Source organism: Pseudophryne corroboree, chromosome 5 (assembly GCF_028390025.1).
Source record: "Pseudophryne corroboree isolate aPseCor3 chromosome 5, aPseCor3.hap2, whole genome shotgun sequence".
NCBI classification, from domain to species: Eukaryota; Metazoa; Chordata; class Amphibia; order Anura; family Myobatrachidae; genus Pseudophryne; species Pseudophryne corroboree.
The window spans coordinates 392700189-392721466 of record NC_086448.1 but is presented as its reverse complement, the minus strand read 5'-3'; the positions used below and the strand labels follow the sequence as shown (position 1 = coordinate 392721466).

At 48.3% G+C, this 21278-nt stretch overlaps 1 protein-coding gene across 3 annotated transcripts in view; it reads right to left on the bottom strand.

Annotated features, from left to right (window-relative positions):
* GALNT1 (polypeptide N-acetylgalactosaminyltransferase 1) overlaps positions 1 to 21278 on the bottom strand; it is a 673496-nt gene that overhangs the window by 55724 nt on the left and 596494 nt on the right. For all 3 annotated transcript variants that reach the window (XM_063922716.1, XM_063922715.1, XM_063922717.1), the window contains one exon: positions 1097 to 1195. In XM_063922716.1, the coding sequence (XP_063778786.1) occupies positions 1097 to 1195 (99 nt within the window). The remainder of the gene's footprint in view (positions 1 to 1096; positions 1196 to 21278) is intronic.

Genomic DNA, 21278 nt, shown 5'->3' with positions numbered 1-21278 from the left:
GTGTTTTGCCCGGATGCCCTGCAGTGATTAAGTGGACTCTGACCGTCTACATCACAGCCAGAATAGCACCCCAGAATACTGTGCGGCTGGCATGTGCAGAGATTAGCTGCAGCATGGGGGACTTCACGCTCTGCTGCACTCTGTGTGTGTAATACACCCATTGCGGTTGGGGGGGGGGGGGGTGTACCCACTGGGGAATCAATCACCAGTAGGGGTGGCAAAGGGGTAAAATAAAGTTAAACTGTGCTGGAGTGGGGATAAAATAATAATAAAAAAATACATTGACTACAGGGTAGGAGGAGGGGGGTACAAAAAAAGCAGCTCTTAATGGTAGTGGTGGTGGTGGATTGGTTTGTAACAAATTTTTCCCCACCATTACTAAAGGGGGCTCTGGGGGTACTACTAGGATTTAAGACACTGGGAGGTCTGCTGCCAATGGGGTGGTGGGAATTTATTTAATTGTATAATATATATATATATATATATATATATATATATATATAATATATATACAGTATATATATATATATATATATATATTTATTTAATATATTATATTATTAAAACTACTTTTTAAACTTTATTAAGTGATAAAATTAATACCCAACAATTTCAGAGCACTTTTGTGGGGAATGTTTTTTTTCACTTAAGTGGTTAAACAGTGTGTTTAGGTTTTCTTTCTTTTTACAATATGCTGTAATCCATGAAGAAAGTTGTAGACTATCACCATTATATTACCTTATACTTATTATGAAGAAAATATATATTTCCCAGAACCAACAGGCAATGTTTGGAGTTAGGATTGAAAAAACATTAAAGATACACAGTTAAAAGCATTCTCGTAGAAACAATGCCACCTTGTAGGATGTTAATTGACTTTATTAGTGTCGAAGCTGCAGACAAAGTTTGCAAACAGTAAATATTTAAGTTGTGTGAAAGGTTGTGGTACTATATAACGAACCACAGAGAATAAAGATTTATTTAGTAATTAAACTCGAACATTGTTAAAGAAAAATCCATACATACCAAATCTTTAGTATTTACAGAACAGGAGCCTGAGGCACGCTCTTAAATACTGTACAGAAAGCAAATTTACCTGGTTTCCTCCCATTCCATGGCAGTTAAAAATACCAACTTTTTCATTTTCTTTCCTTGCCATATTGTCCAAACACTGATTTGTCTCGACATTTCTAATCTGAGGGATAAAAACCATAATATAATCAAATAGATTTACGCACAGTGCTATAAGAATAAGTTGTTACTTGGGGATCCAGTTCACTGGAGTGGTCAGCCACCTGGCAAATTAATGTGAAGTTACAGATGCCATATCCCATTTACTGTGAAGCCCAGTGATTCATTTTTTACTGGAGTTGCTTACAGCAATTTTGCCCATTTTAGAAGAATGAAATGCCATTTTAAGCTCTGAACAATCAGGATTTTGGTACTTACCGATAAATCCCTTTCTCCGATTCCACAGGGGCCACTGGAGCGTAGTTACAATGGGGAATAGTAGGCAGTAATTGGGAGCTGGCACTTTAAAAAAAATTCTAACCCTGTGGCTAGCTCCTCCCCTACTATCTCCCCTCCAAGCCAGTCTACGTAAAACTGTGCCCAAGGAGAGCTGTAATAGAGAAAACCATAAGGTAGAGGAGGTTATTGACGTCTACTCAACCAGGATAACCCAAACTAACCCTGGAATCGAACCTAATAATAAACAGGATAACCTGAACTCAACAAGCGGTCATTAATTGAACCGCAAACCGTTAAGCAAAAAACAACAAGGAGGAACAGCGCTGGGCGGGCGTCCAGTGGCCCCTGTGGAATCGGAGAAAGGGATTTATCGGTAAGTACCAAAATCCTGATTTCTCCTTCATCCACTAGGGGCCACTGGAGCGTAGTTACAATGGGGACGTCCCAGAGCTCCCAGAACGGGTGGGAGAGCGCTGAGAGTCCTGTAAAACCGCTCGGCCAAAGTGAGATGCAGAGGCCGCAAAAGTGTCAAACTTGTAGAATTTGACAAACGTATGACGGCCGGACCAAGTAGCCGCCCGACATAAAGTAGTCATAGAGACCCCCCGGGCAGCCGCCCAAGAAGGTCCCACAGAGCGTGTGGAGTGTGCTGAAATGGAAGATGGAGGTTCCCGAGAAGCCGCCAAATAAGCTTGTCTGATGGTCAGTCGAATCCATCGAGACAAGGTCTGCTTAGAGGCCGGCCAACCACAGCGGGCAGCGTCGTACAGCACAAATAAGGAATCAGACTTCCGAATAGCCGAAGTCCTATCCACATAGATCTTGAGCGCTCTTACAACGTCCAATGATCTCACATCCGGAGAGTCCCCTGAGAGGGCCGGTACTACAAGCGGCTGATTGATGTGAAAATCAGACACCACTTTTGGTAGAAAGGACATACGAGTACGAAGCTCGGCCCTATCCGCATGAAACACCAGGTAAGGAGACCTGCAAGAGAGAGCCCCTAGTTCTGACACTCGTCTAGCTGAAGCCAGCGCTAGGAGCAGAACCACCTTCCAGGTGAGATATTTTATCTCTACTGATTCCAGGGGCTCAAACAATGAAGACTGCAGAAAGGACAGGACCAGACTGAGGTCCCATGGCGCTGTCGGAGGACGGAAGGGAGGCTGTATTCGAAGAACCCCTTGAAAGAAGGTCTGAACCTCAGGCAGCAAGGCTAACCGTTTCTGGAAGTAAACCGAAAGAGCAGAGACCTGCACTTTTAGTGAGCCCAGTCTTAGGCCTGCTGAAAAACCCGCCTGCAAAAAACGGAGAAGACGGGCTAAGCTATACATGGAAGGAGAATATTCTCGACGTTCACACCATGCTACATAAGCCTTCCAAATGCGGTAGTAGTGAGAAGATGTAACCGACTTTCTAGCCCGAAACATAGTAGGTATAACTGTACGAGGAATCCCCTTCCTTGTCAAGATGGCTTTCTCAACAGCCACGCCGTCAAACGTAGCCTGCGTAAGTCTGGATAACAAAAAGGACCCTGTTGTAGAAGGTCGTCTCGTAGTGGTAGGGTCCAAGGCTCGACCACCGACAACAGATGTAGAGCGGAGTACCAAACCCTGCGTGGCCAATCTGGAGCCACTAGGAGAACCAGAGCGTCTTCTCTCTTGATGCGTTGCAGAACCTTCGGCAACAGCGGGAACGGAGGAAAGAGGTAAACAAACTGGAAATTCCAAGGAGCCGTGAGAGCATCCACGCCCACCGCCGCCGGGTCCCTCGTCCGAGAGTAGTAAAGAGGCAACTGATGGTTCAGGCGGGACGCCATGAGATCGATCTGTGGTTTTCCCCACCGGCGGACCAGTTGCCAAAACACCTGGGGATGTAGTGACCATTCTCCCGGGTGCATGTCCTGCCGGCTTAGACAGTCGGCTTCCCAATTGTCCACTCCCGGAATGAATATTGCCGAGAAGGACAGGGCATACTTCTCCGCCCAGAGAAGGATGTTGGTGACTTCCCTCATCGCTGCGCGGCTGCGAGTGCCGCCCTGACGGTTGATGTATGCTACCGTCGTGGCGTTGTCGGACTGAACTCTGACCGCTCGACCTCGCAGGAGGTGATGTGCCTGCAGCAGGGCGTTGTACACCGCCCTTAGTTCGAGGATGTTTATGTGGAGAGCGGATTCGTGGATTGACCAGCGCCCCTGAAACTGATGTCCCAGGGTCACTGCTCCCCAGCCTCGCAGACTGGCGTCCGTGGTGAGGAGAGTTCAATCCCATATGCCGAACCGTCTTCCTTCAAACAGATGGGTCGACTGGAGCCACCAGAGCAGTGATGACCGTGCCTTTGGAGATAGCGTCACCCGCTGATGAAGGAACAGATGAGATCCTGACCATTGATTTAGAAGACATAGCTGAAACGGTCGAGAGTGGAAGCGACCGTACGGAAGAGCCTCGAACGCTGCTACCATCTTTCCCAGCAGGCGAATGCACAGATATACTGACACCCGACGGTGTTGAAGGACCAGTCTTACCAGTGTCTGCAGAGAAAGTATCTTGTCCCGCGGAAGGAAAACCCTCTGATGGACTGTGTCGAGAATCATTCCCAGAAACAACAGCCGTTGTGTGGGGCATAAGTGAGACTTCGGAAAATTCAGGACCCACCCGTGTCGGATCAGAAGGTCCTGTGTCATCCGGATATTCTGAAGTAACCGTTCTGCTGAGCTTGCTTTTATTAGCAGATCGTCCAGATAGGGAACAATTGTCACACCCTGCTTCCGAAGCAGGGCCATCATGACCGCCATGATCTTTGTGAACACTCTGGGGGCAGAAGAGAGACCGAAAGGAAGGGCCTGGAACTGTAAATGAGCGTCCTGTATTGCGAACCGGAGAAAGGCCTGGTGAGGAGGCCAAATGGGAACATGTAAGTATGCGTCCTTGATGTCTAAGGATGCCAGAAACTCGTCTTTTTCCAACCCCGCAATAACAGACTGGAGGGACTCCATCTTGAACTTGAACACCTTCAAATACGGATTGAGATCTTTCAAGTTCAGGATTGGTCTGACTGAGCCGTCCGGCTTTGGTACTAGAAACAGGCTTGAGTAATAGCCCTGTTTTCGATGATGCGAGGGAACAGGGATCACAACCCTTGCAGACAGAAGCTTCTGGACCGCGGTTTGTAAGGCAACTCCCCGGTTGTCGGAAACTGGCAAACCCGTGGTAAAGAACTGCTGGGGTGGTTGTTCCTGAAATACGAGCTTGTAACCGCAAGTGATGAGATCCCGGACCCAAGCATCTGGGCAGGACTGTATCCAGACCTCCTTGAAATCCCACAAACGAGCTCCCACCCTGTGATCTCCCAGGTGGGAGGAAGGCCCGTCATGCGGTGGCAGTGCCAGAAGACTTAACGTCTGACTGGGCTGAGGCTGCGGAACCTCTACCCCTGCCGCCGCCTCTACCTCTATGGCCACGGAAGGTAGAAGCTCCACCCCTGGCCTGTCCTCGAAACCTGGAAGGGGCACGAAAGGATCGAAAAGAGGGACCCCTATATGGTCTGCGAGCGGCTGGAGCAGCAGAAGGAAGATAAGCCGACCTACCCCCCGTGGCCGTAGAGATCCAGGCATCCAGATCCTTACCAAACAGAACCTCACCCGTAAAGGGTAACGCCTCTGCCGCCCTTTTGGATTCCGTATCCGCATGCCAATGCCGGAGCCATAGCGCTCTGCGGGCCGCAATTGTTAAAGCGGAAATTCTAGCTCCAAGAACACCTATGTCCTTGGACGCTTCGCAAAGATAAAGGGCTGATTCACGGATGTGTTCTGCCAAGTCTATCAATTGATCCGCCGGTAATTCGTCACGAATTCCAGAGGACAATTGTTCCGCCCAAGCTTCGATTGCCTTGTTGACCCAACAACCTACCTGCGCCGGGCGCTGCAAAACCCCTGCCGCAGAGTAAATATTCTTTAAGGTAGACTCCAACTTCCTATCTGACGCCTCCTTAATAGAAGTTGCCCCCGGAACAGGCAGGACCGTCTTTTTGGACAGATGAGACACCGTAGGATCCACGATCGGAGAGTTCTCATAGCGCGTTCTGCTATCTGCGGGAAAAGGATAGGAAGACAACATTTTTCTTGATACCTGAAATTTCGCGTCTGGATGCTTCCAGGCTGTTGTTATAAGAGCATCCAGCTCCTCCGAAACTGGAAAAGTCACCGGCAGGTATTGGTCGGTGCCAAACCTTGAAGGGCGTAAGATGTCTTCCGTCTCCTCCACCTGTAACACTGAGCGAATAGCAGTAATAAGAGCCTCTATACCCTGAGCTACTGGTTCAGAGTCCCCATATACCTGATCGTCAGTATCCTGGATATCCACATCCTGTACATCTAGCCCCGCCTCATCTAATTGAGGCATATCATCGTCAAAGTCCTGTAACACCGAGGCTAGCAATCTCTTTTTTGCAGCCTGTTGGGGGGGACTAAAGGACGGGGCTTGGGAAGGTATTACAGCCCTGGAAAGCCCTTCCACTGACTTTGCCAATGAGACTGCCCATGCAGGTTCTGGCGCCGGTACCGGGACAAGCTGTCGGAACTGGGCCGCCTCTCTATCTTTCCGAGAGGCTTTAAGTTCCCCAGTCAGCAGGGACATCACCTCTGTGAGTTGTGTCGTCCATGTCGGGGCGCTCTGGGGTTCTGAGGAGGGCTGAGCTGATGGCTGTGACTCCTCACCTAAAACCTGACCCTGCTTTTGAGCTGCCTTGGAGCCTTTAGTGGCCATGGCAGCACCTAAACTTGATACCCTTCCCCCACAGGAAGACAGCAATAGGCAGAATGGGAGGGAGGGGAGGGAAGCAGGGAAAAGAATTCAGCCACAGCAGCCGATCTGTCCTGCACGATACTGTGTGCAGTGACAGGCTGCAATAAACAAATATTGTACCTGTAGTGCCCCCCTTCCCCACTGTAACTACTTTTGCTGTGGTCGCGTGGCCTCCGTCCCGCGCTGCTGACAGGAAAAGAACGGTTCCCCGGCGCGCTGTACTTCCGGGCGCGCAGAGCGGGATTAAGCCCCGCCCCCCTCCTTGACGGCGCCAAATTTAAAACTGCAATGCTTATGTCGGATCCCTGTAGCGGCTCTGTGAGCCGCGCTGGCGGGGATCCGAGCAGTGAGGAGAGCGGGCGGCTGGCGGGCGGGCGAGCGGGAGCGCGGCACAGCGCTGTTACTTTTTTTTTTTTTTTAAATAAATAAAAAATGAATAATAATAATCCGGGGGGGGGGGGGGGGATTGGGGGTGTTGTTAGGGTGCTGTAAGGGAGCTCAGTCACTGTTGTAGTCACCAATAATAAAATCAATTCTTCAGAAACCCCCCTGTCACCCCTTCATCCCAACAGTCTGGGTGGGGGGGATATACACACCTTTCAGTGGTGGAGGGTGGCCCCGACACACGCCGCACGCAGCGGTGTCCGGCCGTCAGATACTCACCGCTGCCGTGCTGCCGGAATCTTCTGCTGGATGGAGTGGTCCCGACACGCGCCGCACGCAGCGGTGTCCGCCAACTCAGGAGAGCTCAGTGTCTCCCTCAGCCGGGGCCCATCCCGAGCCGCACGCAGCTGCGATGGGACCCCGCCGGCAGCTCCCACGGTGCAGACTGGCAGTGGCAGAGCTGCCAGTCTGTGCGTGTGTGTGAAGAAAAATAAAATAATAAAGAAAAAAGAAAAAATTTCTTCAGCTAAACCCAAGTGAACCAGCTCCCTTGGGCACTAAACTAAGACTGGCTTGGAGGGGAGATAGTAGGGGAGGAGCTAGCCACAGGGTTAGAATTTTTTTTAAAGTGCCAGCTCCCAATTACTGCCTACTATTCCCCATTGTAACTACGCTCCAGTGGCCCCTAGTGGATGAAGGAGAAAAGTCTTACTGAAAAACAAAAACTATGTAGAAATAAAAAAGGTGTATACATTTACCATGAAACCTTCCAGACAGAAAAAGGTGCGCATGTTATCATATTTATCTAGGAGAGGTGCGTGGTGTCCTCACTGAGGAATGACATGGTTGTATCATCTACCGTATCTAATAAGATAGAGCTGGGCAGGAAATTTAGGTTTAATAGACTTGGCTTTTAGAATTTGAAACATAGAATTTCAAAGCAGTTAAGAACCACTTGGCCCATCTAGTCTGCCCCTTTTTGCCATATTTTAATATCTATTGGTAAACTAAGCTGGGAGATGTACTGGCTTAAATATGGAAAAAAATATCATGAGCAGCAACTTAAGGGTGACCGTTCGTGTAAGTAACTACACAAGAGAGGTACTAACCCAATCAGCAGATGCAGTACATGAGATGGCAAGTGTTGTGCTAATCAGGAAAGTGCAGTGAGGTAACTGACTCAGGAGGCACTGGCTAGCATTATACACAGGTACAGCAGTATACACTGTTGGACATTTGGGGGTAAATTTACTAAGGTGGGATATTTTTAGAACTGGTGATGTTGCCCATAGCAACCAATCAGATTAGATCTATTATCTGCTAGAAGCAGCTAGATAAATGGTAAGTAGAATCTGATTGGTTGCCATGGGCAACATCACCAGTTCTAAAAATCTCCCACCTTAGTAAATTTACCCCCTGGTGTGTTTTGATCAGAGATGTGCGGAAAAGATAGGCAGTGCCTCACCTGCCATAGTCTTAACTCCAGAGTTATGACTACAAAAATGATTGGAATAATACAAAGATAATATTTATAATATATTCTTTGTATTTCTCATATTTCATATAATCAAAACTCTTGCTTATACATTAGTATGACTGAAAAGGCTCTGCCTCACATCATCACACGTCACCGGTGCTGGTTTATACAGTACTCAAGAAAATAAGTTCTTTGCTTACAGGCATGGGCATTATGAGGTGATGGAACCTATTTGCCTATACCTCCCAACATGACACATTCCAGAAGAGACAAAATGCTCTGTTCCTGGACTTTCGACTTAATTTAGTATCATCACCTGTGCTGAACCACCTTTCATATTGCCATCACCTATGGTGAAACAACTTTATCAAATAACTAGTTCAAGACAGGAGAAGCCAATCATAAATTATGTTTTCAAAATACAAATTTGTAATACAGTAAATAAGATTTTACTCACCGGTAAATCTATTTCTCGTAGTCCGTAGTGGATGCTGGGGACTCAGTAAGGACCATGGGGAATAGACGGGCTCCGCAGGAGACTGGGCACTCTATAAGAAAGATTTGGTACTATCTGGTGTGCACTGGCTCCTCCCTCTATGCCCCTCCTCCAGACCTCAGTTAGGATACTGTGCCCGGAAGAGCTGACACAATAAGGAAGGATTTTTGAATTCCGGGTAAGACTCATACCAGCCACACCAATCACACCGTATAACTCGTGATACTATACCCAGTTAACAGTATGAAATATAACTGAGCCTCTCAACAGATGGCTCAACAATAACCCTTTAGTTAGGCAATAACTATATACAAGTATTGCAGACACTCCGCACTTGGGATGGGCGCCCAGCATCCACTACGGACTACGAGAAATAGATTTACCGGTGAGTAAAATCTTATTTTCTCTAACGTCCTAGTGGATGCTGGGGACTCCGTAAGGACCATGGGGATTATACCAAAGCTCCCAAACGGGCGGGAGAGTGCGGATGACTGTGCAGCACAGAATGAGAGAACTCAAGGTCCTCCTCAGCCAGGGTATCAAATTTGTAGAATTTTGCAAACGTGTTTGCCCCTGACCAAGTAGCAGCTCGGCAAAGTTGTAAAGCCGAGACCCCTCGGGCAGCCGCCCAAGATGAGCCCACCTTCCGTGTGGAATGGGCTTTTACAGATTTAGGCTGCGGTAAGCCTACCGCAGAATGCGCCAGCTGAATAGTGCTACAAATCCAGCGCGCAATAGACTGTTTAGAAGCAGGAGCACCTATCTTGTTGGGTGCGTACAAGACAAAAAGCGAGTCAGTCTTTCTGACTCCAGCCGTCCTGGAAACATAAAGTTTCAGGGCCCTGACTACATCCAGTAACTTGGAATCCTCCAAGTCCCCAGTAGCCGCAGGCACCACAATAGGTTGGTTCAAGTGAAAAGCAGATACCACCTTAGGGAGAAACTGGGGACGAGTCCTCAATTCTGCCCTATCCATATGAAAAATCAGATAAGGGTTTTTACCAGACAAAGCCGCCAATTCTGACACACGCCTGGCCGAAGCCAAGGCCAATAACATGACCACTTTCCACGTGAGATATTTCAGATCCACAGTTTTAAGTGGTTCAAACCAATGTGATTTTAGGAAATTCAACACCACATTGAGATCCCAAGGTGCCACGGGAGGCACAAAAGGGGGCTGAATATGAAGCACTCCCTTTACAAAAGTCTGAACTTCAGGCAGTGAAGCCAGTTCTTTCTGGAAGAAAATCGACAGGGCCGAAATCTGGACTTTAATGGAACCCAATTTTAGGCCCATAGTCACTCCCAACTGTAGGAAGTGTAGAAAGCGACCCAGCTGAAATTCCTCTGTTGGGGCCTTCTGAGCCTCACACCACGCAACATATCTTCGCCAAATACGGTGATAATGGTTCGCGGTTACTTCTTTCCTGGCTTTTATTAGCGTAGGAATGACTTCCTCCGGAATGCCCTTTTCCTTTAGGATCCAGAATTCAACCGCCATGCCGTCAAACGCAGCCGCGGTAAGTCTTGGCACAGACAGGGCCCCTGCTGCAGCAGATCCTGTCTGAGCGGTAGAGGCCATGGGTCCTCTGATATCATTTCCTGAAGTTCCGGGTACCAAGCCCTTCTTGGCCAATCCGGAACCACGAGTATCGTTCTTACTCCTCGCCTTCTTATTATTCTCAATACCTTTGGTATGAGAGGCAGAGGAGGGAACACATAAACCGACTGGTACACCCACGGTGTCACTAGAGCGTCCACAGCTATCGCCTGAGGGTCCCTTGACCTGGCGCAATATCTCTTTAGCTTTTTGTTGAGGCGGGACGCCATCATGTCCACCTGTGGCCTTTCCCAACGGTTTACCAACAGTAGGAAGACTTCTGGATGAAGTCCCCACTCTCCCGGGTGTAGGTCGTGTCTGCTGAGGAAGTCTGCTTCCCAGTTGTCCACTCCCGGAATGAACACTGCTGACAGTGCTAGTACGTGATTTTCCGCCCATCGGATAATCCTTGTGGCTTCTGCCATTGCCATCCTGCTTCTTGTGCAGCCCTGTCGGTTCACATGGGCGACTGCCGTGATGTTGTATGACTGGATCAGAACCGGCTGGTTTTGAAGCAGGGGTCTTGCCTGACTTAGGGCATTGTAGATGGCCCTTAGTTCCAGAATATTTATGTGTAGGGAAGTCTCCTGACTTGACCATAGTCTTTGGAAGTTTCTTCCCTGTGTGACTTCTCCCCAGCCTCGAAGGCTGGCATCCGTGGTCACCAGGACCCAGTCCTGTATGCCGAATCTGCGGCCCTCTAGAAGATGAGCACTCTGCAGCCACCACAGTAGAGACACCCTGGTCCTTGGAGACAGGGTTATCATTTGATGCATCTGAAGATGCGATCCCGACCACTTGTCCAAGAGGTCCCACTGGAAGGTCCTCGCATGGAACCTGACGAATGGAATTGCTTCGTATGAAGCCACCATTTTTCCCAGGACTCGTGTGCAGCGATGCACCGATACCCGTTTTGGTTTTAGGAGGTCTCTGACTAGAGATGACAGCTCCTTGGCTTTCTCCTGCGGGAGAAACACTTTTTTCAGTTCTGTGTCCAAAATCATCCCCAGGAACAGTAAGCGAGTGGAAGGAACCAGCTGTGACTTTGGAATGTTCAGAATCCAGCCATGCTGTTGTAGCACTTCCTGAGATAGTGCTACTCCGACCAGTAACTGCTCCCTGGACCTCGCCTTTATAAGGAGATCGTCCAAGTATGGGATAATTAAAACTCCCTTTTTTCGAAGGAGTATCATCATTTCTGCCATTACCTTGGTAAACACCCTCGGTGCCGTGGACAGTCCAAACGGTAGTGTCTGGAATTGGTAATGGCAATCCTGTACCACAAATCTGAGGTACTCCTGGTGAGGAAGGTAAATAGGGACATGCAGGTAAGCATCCTTGATGTCCAGGGATACCATGTAATCCCCCTCGTCCAGGCTTGCAATAACCGCCCTGAGCGATTCCATCTTGAACTTGAATTTTGTTATGTAAGTGTTCAAGGATTTCAAATTTAAAATGGGTCTCACCATACCGTCTGGTTTCGGTACCACAAACAGTGTGGAATAGTAGCCCCGGCCTTGTTGAAGTAGGGGTACCTTGACTATCACCTGCTGGGAATACAGCTTGTGAATGGCCTCTAGCACAGCCTCCCTGCCCGATGGAGTCGTCGGTAAGGCTGATTTGAGGAAACGGCGGGGGGGGGCGGCGCCTCAAATTCCAGCTTGTACCCCTGAGATACTACTTGAAGGATCCAGGGATCTACCCGTGAGCGAGCCCACTGATCGCTGAAATTCTTGAGGCGGCCCCCCACCGTACCTGGCTCCGCCTGTGGAGCCCCACCGTCATGCGGCTGATTTGGAAGAAGCGGGGGAGGACTTTTGGTCCTGGGAACCAGCTGTGTGTTGCAGCTTTTTCCCCCTTCCTCTGCCTCTAGACAGAAAGGACCCGCCTTTTCCCCGCCTGTTTTTTTGGGGTCGAAAGGACTGTACTTGGTAATACGGTGCTTTCTTTGGCTGTGAGGGGACATGGGGCAAAAATGCAGACTTCCCAGCCGTTGCTGTGGAAACAAGGTCTGAGAGACCGTCCCCGAATAACTCCTCACCCTTATAAGGCAAAACTTCCATGTGCCTTTTAGAATCTGCATCTCCTGTCCACTGCCGAGTCCATAAGCCTCTCCTAGCAGAAATGGACAAAGCACTTATTCTAGATGCCAGCCGGCAGATCTCCCTCTGTGCATCTCTCATGTATAAGACCGAGTCTTTTATATGCTCTATGGTTAGCAATATAGTGTCTCTGTCTAGGGAGTCAATATTTTCCGACAGGGAATCTGACCAAGCAGCAGCAGCACTGCACATCCAGGCTGAGGCAATAGCTGGTCTCAGTATAACACCAGTGTGTGTGTAAATAGATTTTAGGATAGCCTCCTGCTTTCTATCAGCAGGTTCCTTTAGGGCGGCCGTATCCGGAGACGGTAGTGCCACCTTTTTAGACAAACGTGTGAGCGCTTTATCCACCCTAGGGGGAGTTTCCCAACGTGACCTATCCTCTGACGAGAAAGGGAACGCCATTAGTAATTTTTTTGAAATCACCAATTTTTTATCGGGGAAAGCCCACGCTTCTTCACACACCTCATTCAATTCCTCAGATGGGGGAAAAACTATAGGTAGTTTTTTCTCCCCAAACATAATACCCTTCTTTGAGGTACCCGGGTTTATATCAGTAAGGTGTAATACCTCTTTCATTGCCTCAATCATGCCACAAATGGCCTTAGTGGACATTAAATTTGACTCATCGTCGTCGACACTTGCATCAGTATCCGTGTCGACATCTGTGTCTGCCATCTGAGGTAGTGGTCGTTTCAGGGCCCCTGACGGCCTTTGAATCGTCTGGGCAGGCACGAGCTGAGAGGCCGGCTGTCCCACATTTGGCATGTCGTCAAATTTTTTATGTAAGGAGTCGACACTTGCACGTAATTCCTTCCATAAATCCATCCACTCAGGTGTCTGCCCCGCAGGGGGTGACATCACATTAATAGGCATCTGCTCCGCCTCCACATAAGTCTCCTCATCAAACATGTCGACACAGCCGTACCGACACACCGCACACACACAGGGAATGCTCTTACAAGGAGACAGGACCCACAAAAGCCCTTTGGGGAGACAGAGAGAAAGTATGCCAGCACACACCAGAGCGCTATAATAATACAGGGACTAACTGAATTATGACCCTTTATAGCTGCTTATTATATTAAACTGCGCCCAAATTTAGTGCCCCCCTCTCTTTTTTACCCTTTCCGTAGTGTAGACTGCAGGGGAGAGTCAGGGAGCTTCCTTCCAGCGGAACTGTGAGGGAATAATGGCGCCAGTGTGCTGAGGGAGAAGGCTCCGCCCCTTTTTTCGGCGGCCTTTCTCCCGCTTTTTTCTGTAATTCTGGCAGGGGTAATTACCACATATATAGCCTCTGGGACTATATATTGTGGTTATTTTGCCAGCCAAGGTGATATTATTGCTGCTCAGGGCGCCCCCCCCCCCAGCGCCCTGCACCCTCAGTGACCGGAGTGTGAAGTGTGTATGAGGAGAAATGGCGCACAGCTGCAGTGCTGTGCGCTACCTTGGTGAAGACTGAAGTCTTCTGCCGCCGATTTTCCGGACCATCTTCATGCTTCTGGCTCTGTAAGGGGGACGGCGGCGCGGCTCCGGGAACGAACACCAAGGACGAGTCCTGCGGTCGATCCCTCTGGAGCTAATGGTGTCCAGTAGCCTAAGAAGCTCAAGCTAGCTGCAAGCAGGTAGGTTCGCTTCTTCTCCCCTTAGTCCCTCGATGCAGTGAGCCTGTTGCCAGCAGGTCTCACTGTAAAATAAAAAACCTAATTTAAACTTTCTTTCTAGCAGCTCAGGAGAGCTCCTAGTGTGCAACCAGCTCGGGCCGGGCACAGAAATCTAACTGAGGTCTGGAGGAGGGGCATAGAGGGAGGAGCCAGTGCACACCAGATAGTACCAAATCTTTCTTATAGAGTGCCCAGTCTCCTGCGGAGCCCGTCTATTCCCCATGGTCCTTACGGAGTCCCCAGCATCCACTAGGACGTTAAAGAAATATACAGTAATATATATTTATTAGTATACCCTTTTTTATTTTAAATCTTGAACTCTTAATATGATTTTGTGTTAAAATTATCAGTCACAGATAAGTGTATCATGTATAAACTGGATTCAAAGTTTGCAAATTAAACCAGTTAATGGCCAAGTGTACTCCGAAAGTGCTGAGGTACATAAACCTTTGTAACAAGTCTAACTGTAAAATGTTCACTGTCAGAGAAGATAGGCAATGGTAAGGATTATTATTCATTGGTAAGAGATACTAATCTTTTTTACGTTGAAGTCCCGACTCCAACCCGGGATACTGAACACGGCTTGGAGATGGGGCTTTAGTTATACTTATCCCTTTCACACTGCTGCTGGGACCTGGGTCATCGCGCTCACACAGGACCCGAGGAGATGTTATCATCTCCAAGTGCACCTGTGCCGGCCAATCTGCAGCCTTTTAGGCATGACCCGGGTCATCAATGACCTGGTTCTGCCTGTCACACTAGGGATGGCCATCAGTTTGTTTTACATCAACGGTGATATATGGTGAATGACCATCGATGTTTGCAAAACTTTGCAATGGAGGACCATCAATGGTTTAACCAACCAATGGTCATTGCTGCTCTTTCTCCATTGGTTCTCTACCATCAATGGCAAAACTATCTAATACTAACTTTAACACATCGATGGTTTGAAATCATCAGTGGCAAACCCTATTTCACACTGCAGCTGACCCGAGAATAACCCTGGTCGGGGACCAGGAAACAAGACCGGGGTCAACCCTTTCACACAGCTGGGACCTGGGTTGCACTGGTTCGCCCAAGCAATAACCAAGGTTCTCTGCTCTGTGTGAAAGGGGTACAATTTGTTATCACCAGAAAACAAGCTTGATAAATTCACTATAATATATATATATATATATACTGTAGTTAAATTGTTATTCAAGATCTGTAAACAGCTCATATCTGTGATATAGAAGAGAAGCTGCAACTGGAGTCAATGAAAGCCTATAGGATGGGATAAATACCATACTGTTTAATTACCTGGCTTTATAGCACCTATAAGCTGTACATTAAAATAAATAAATTACATACAGATGAATAAATCCTGTGACAGCACCATGGGGAAGAGTGCATAGGAAGTGCTACTGTTTGCTTGTAGTTGCCTGCATTGCTTTTCTATTGCCTAGAAGCTGAACATGTGTGGGGAAGCCCACTATAATACAAATAAGCTTAAACCTTAAAAGCATTATTATTATTATTTATGGGCATTAAGGATGGTGTAATGGTTAGCATTACTGCTGCACAGCAGTAAGGTTATGGGTTTGATTCAGACCACAGCCCTAGCTGTGTGGAGTTTGCATATTCTCCCCCTGCTTGCGTTTGTTTCCTCTGGGTACTTCAGTTTCCTCCCACAATTCAAAAAGATACTGGTAGGCTAACTGGCTCCCCAACACAAAATAGGAATTTAATACCTACCGGTAATTCCTTTTCTCCTAGTCTGTAGTGGATCATGGGGTCTTGTACTTTAGTACCATGGGGTATAGAGCGGGTCCACTGGAGCCTGGCACTTTAAAAACTTTTAGTGTGTGCATGTGTGTGCTGGCTCCTCCCCTCTATACCCCTCCGATCAGACTCAGTCTAGGAAACTGTGCCCGAGGAGATGGACATAACACGAGAGAAGAACGAAAACAACAGTGGTGAGGCAATAAGCCAACACACAACCATAAACGAAAGGAGGGCGCTAACCAGAACAGAGGATAGCAACACCAACCTAAACAGGATAGCACAGCTATCCCAACAACAGAAGAGGACTGCAACATCGGTCCAACCAAATACTTACACAGGTAAGCAGGAATGAAGCACTGAGGCGGGCGCCTAGTATCCACTACGGACTAGGGGAAAAGAAATTACCGGTAGGTATTAAAATCCTAGTGGAAACTGGGGTCTTGTACTTTGGTACCATGGGGAAGTCCCAAAGCTCCCAAAGGGTGGGAGAGTGCCGAGACCCCTGCAAAACTGCCTGACCAAACTGAAGGTCATCCTTGGACAAGGTATCGAACCTATAGAATTTAACAAACCTGTTCTAATCAGAACAAGTTGCAGCTCGGCACAATTGTAGGGTCGAGACACCCCGGGCAGCCGCCCAGGAAGACCCCACTGACCTCATCGAGAGGGCCTGAATAGACATCGGCAAAGGCAGAGCCGCCAAAGTAAAGGCCTGTGGAATGGTCAACCTGAGCCAACTAGCAATAGATTGCTTAGAAGCTGGCTGACCAATTCTTGGAGGCTTCATAAAGGACAAATAGCAAGTCAGATTTCCGATGATGTGTCGTCCTTTTGACATAAATCTTCAGAGCTCTGACCACATCCAAGGACTCAGGGCCCACAGACGCGTCAGACAACACTGGAACCACAATAGGCTGGTTCACATGAAAGGCAGACACCACTTTAGGCAAAAACCGAGGACGGGTCCAAAGTTCTGCTCTGTCGTCACGGAGAATCAAGAAAGGACTTTTACAGGATAAGGCCCATAATTCAGAGACACGTCTGGCAGATGTCAATGCCAATAACATCAGTGTCTTCCAGGTGAGAAATTTCAACTCCACCCTATGTAAGGGTTCAAACCAATCCGATTGGAGAAAGGACAGAACCACATTGAGATCCCACGGAACCGTGGAAGGAACAAAGGGTGGTTTGCATATGAAGAACTCCCTTCAGGAAAGTTTGTGTTTCTGGTAACAGGGCAAGCTGTTTCTGGAAGAAAATGGAGAGCGCCGAAATCTGGACTTTAATGGAGCCTAGACTTAGGCCCATATCCATTCCTGCCTGTAGGAAAACCAGAAAATTACCAATTTTAAATTCCACAGGAGAAATCTTTCTACTTTCACACCAGGAAACATACTTTTTCCAGATACGATGATAGTGTTTTGACGTAACCATATTCCTGGCCTGGACCATGATGGAAATGTCCTGAGAGGGAAGACCTTTCTTTACTAGCATCTACCTCGCAACTTCCAAGCTGTCAAACGTACCCACTGTAAGTCTGGATAGACAAACGGACCTTGCTGAAGTAGATCTTCTTGGAGTACCACGCCCGTCGAGGCCAACTGGGGAAAATTAGAACTGCCTGAATGCTTTCCCTTCTTAGTCTTTTGAGAATCCTTGGGATTAGCGGTAGCGGAGGGAACAGGTACATAAACTGGAACATTCACGGTGTCGTCAGCGCGTCCACTGCTACAGCCTGCGGATTCCTTGTTCTGGAACAGTAACGGCATAGCTTCTTGTTGAGTCGAGAAGCCATCAGATCTATCTGTGGACAGTGCCTGTGTTACCAAGCCACAAGTACGCTGGAGAAAGGACCCGAACCAACCCCTGGACATCACTATCCATCACATCTTAAGAGGAGCCCAGTAACAGTTTGGATTAGGAGACTTCAGACCGTACTGCATGAGGAGCCCAACATTAAGGGACATTTGAAGCAAATCAACCTCTAACGGTCAAAATCACAGTACTCCTCCACTAGACTCCCACCCAAGCTGGGTAACTATTGCATTGGACTTCATCATCATCATTTGCTACAGGGGTGCTAATAGGAAAGGACTATTCCAGCGTAAATCCTTTGCCGCAGACGCACATGGATGGTAACAATTTATCAATTCACTGCATGAATTTGCAATTTTTAATTTAATGTGACATGAATATTTTTTACAAAGTGTTATTAATTGTGTAATAAATTGTTTTATTAGAGATATTTATTTGCTCTCTCATATTGTACTATACAAATTTACTATTTAGCGCAGTCTTCTTTTTTCTGTTTGTTCTATCAGTGGACAGCCCCACCGGTGAACTAACTGTTGAAACACCTTGGTATGTAGGCCCCATTCCACTGGATGGAGGTCGTGCCTGCGGAGGAAGTCCGGTTTCCAGTAGTCCACTCCCGGAATGAATATGGCGGAGATGGCCCTTGCGTTCACCTACGCCCAGAGGAGAATCCTCAACACATCTCGCATCTCCGCTCTACTTCTTGTTCCCCCTTGTTGGTTGCTGTAGGCCACTGCCGTGGCATTGTCCGACTGAACCTGGATTGCCTGATCGTTCAGTAGATGAGAAGCCTGCAGATGAGCATAGTAAACTGCCCTGAGTTTCAGGATGTTTATTGGTAGGGCAGATTCCTGTCGTGACCAAATCCCCTGGAAATGCCAGCCCCACTACCCCGGAGGCTGGCATCCGTTGTCAGTAAAATTCATGGGTGGATATTGAAACTCCTGCCCTCCACCAGGTGAGGAACCTGTATCCACCATGAAAGAGAAATCCGGGCTTGCAGGGACAATATCACTTCCTGATGCATGTGAAGGTGAGACCCTGACCATTTGTCCAGCAGATCCAGCTGAAATGGTCAGGCATGAAATCTGCCATATTGGATTGCATCGTAAGCAGCCACCATCTTGCCCAGTAATAGGATGCAAAGATGTATGGATACCTTGCAAGGACCGAGCGAACCATAGCCTGGATAGTCAAGGCTTTGTCCCTTGGGAGAAACATCTTTTCAGACACAGTATCTAGTATCATTCCCAGGAACTGAAGACATTGGGTTGGTTCCAGGTGAGACTTTTGAAAATTTAGGATCCAACCATGATCTGTCAGTAGTCAGGTCGATGCTGCCCAGCAGACGCTCCCTGGACACATAATATATTAGAAGATCATCCAAGTAGGGGACTATATTCACTCCCTTCATGTGCAGCTGCAGCATCATCTCCACCATGACCTTGGTGAAAACCCTCGCAGCTGTGGATAATATAAAGGGTAAGGCCTGAAACTAGAAATGGTCATTCAATATTGCGAACCTGAGGTAAGCCTGACGAGGGGGCCACATGGGAATGTGTAAGTAAACATCCTTGACATCCAGAGATACCATGAACTCTTGAATATGAATATCCACAGATACGGGTTTAGAGACTTCAAGTTCAAGATGGGTGCACCGAACCGTCTGGTTTGGGTACGACAAAAAGACTGGAGTAAAAACCCTGGTTGCATAACTGAGGAGGTACAGGAACCACCACCCCTGTCTGCAAAAGCTTTTGAATAGCCTCTTGCAAGTTAACTCTTGGTGTGGGTAAACCTGGTAAGCCCAACTTGAAAAACCTGTGAGGAGGGAGTGCCTGGAATTCCAGCCGGTATCCTTGGGAAATGAGGTCCCTCACCCAAGGTTCCCGGCAGGACTCAGTCCATACGTGGGCGAAGTGTTGAAGGCGAGAAGCTACATGAAAGGCACCTCTCCGCTGGGGCCAACCGTCACGCGGAAGGTTTAGCGGCAGGGTATCTGGTTGTCTGGTCAAGGGAGACGGCAGGTGCAGGTTTACAGATTTACCACAAGATCCTCTGGAGGTGGTGGAGGCCCCTCGGCCCCTGCCTCTGAACCTTGCCACACGAAAGGACTGCAAGGAGGGTCCGGTGTAAGAATATCTAGCAGGATGTGCAGCCGACGGCAGATAGGTAGACTTACCCGCCGTAGCCTGGGAGATCCACTTATTTAATTAATCTCCAAACAAGGCATCACCTGTAAAAGGGAAGATTTTCTACACCCTTTTTGAAGTCAGCGTCTGCTTACCACTGACGAAACCACAGAGCCATGCGCGCCGAAACAGCCATAGCATTAGTGCGGCCATTTCTCTTACACAACTCCTTAATAGCTTCGCTCATAAAGTTTACAGCATCCTGTATATGTTGAAGCAGAGTAATGACCTCATCCCGAGGTAGAGAGTCTAAACCTTCAATAACAGTTTCAGACCACCTGACTGCCGCCCAAGAAAATCACCCACAAACTATTGTGGGGCGCTGTGCCGTGCCCACTGCCATGTAAATTGCCTTGAGCGTGGTCTCAACCTTACGGTCAGCCGGCTCCTTGAGGGATACAGCCCCTGGTACCGCTAGTACTAATTTGATGTGTTGATACAGATGTATCGACTGACAGGGAGGCTGGGGTTTCCCATAGTTTCCTGTCCTCAGCAGGGAGGTGGTACGTAGTTAAAAACCTCTGAGGGACTTTACATTTTTTTATCAGGGTTTAACCAAGCCTACCTGGACAGGGAGTTTAATTCCTTAGACACAGGGAAGGCTGCTAAGATCTTTGGTCTAACATTAAAATATAATTCCTCATCTAGTTCCGCCTCCTGATCTGGTATGTGGAGGACCACCCTAATAGCAAAGATGAGAGCCCCCACTCCAGGGGACAGAGAGCTGTCCTCATCCATATCAAGCTGATCAGAGTCAGAATCAGACTGGAATACCTGAGGAAGTGAGTGTTTATGTGTCACACGCCAGAGGCGGCGTTCGCCGCGCTTACCCCTGCTGGTCTGTGTTGCGGCCTCCGCCTTCGGTGGGCCACGGGCTCCGGCGTCTGGCTGGCGCGGCTCCCGTCGGTTCTCCGGGGCAGGGTCGCCGCCATGAAGCCCAGCATCACGTGGGCGGGGAGCAGGTGACATCATCAGACTGTTCCGCCAATCCAGTGGTAGCGGGAGATTCAAAGTCAGACGCCGGACAGAGCCTCGGCGCCTGAGTATCGTCTTTTCCCCTGAAGTGGATGCCAGCGCTCTTGTTCCCGGCGAGAATCTCTGAAGTTGTACTCCAGTGTCTCCGGCATTTCCAGGTGCCAGTTCGCAGCATAGTTTCCAGCGTTCCAAGTGGATGGTGTGTCTCTCTGCGGTCCAGTCACCAGTGCTCCTTGGAGTCAGCATGGGCTGCGGGCCCTAATCACCGTTCTCAAGTTCTACAAACTATCAGTGTCTAAATCCACCGCACTCAAGTTCTGCAAATCATCAGCGTCTCAATCACCGTTCTCAAGTTCTGCAAATCATGAGCGTCTTAAACCTCTGCACTCAAGTTCTTCAAATCATCAGCGTCTCAATCACCGTTCTCAAGTTCTACAAATCATCAGCGTCTTAAACCACTGCACTCAAGTTCTTCAAATCATCAGCGTCTCATTCACCGCTCTCAAGTTCTACAAATCATCAGCGTCTTAAGCCACT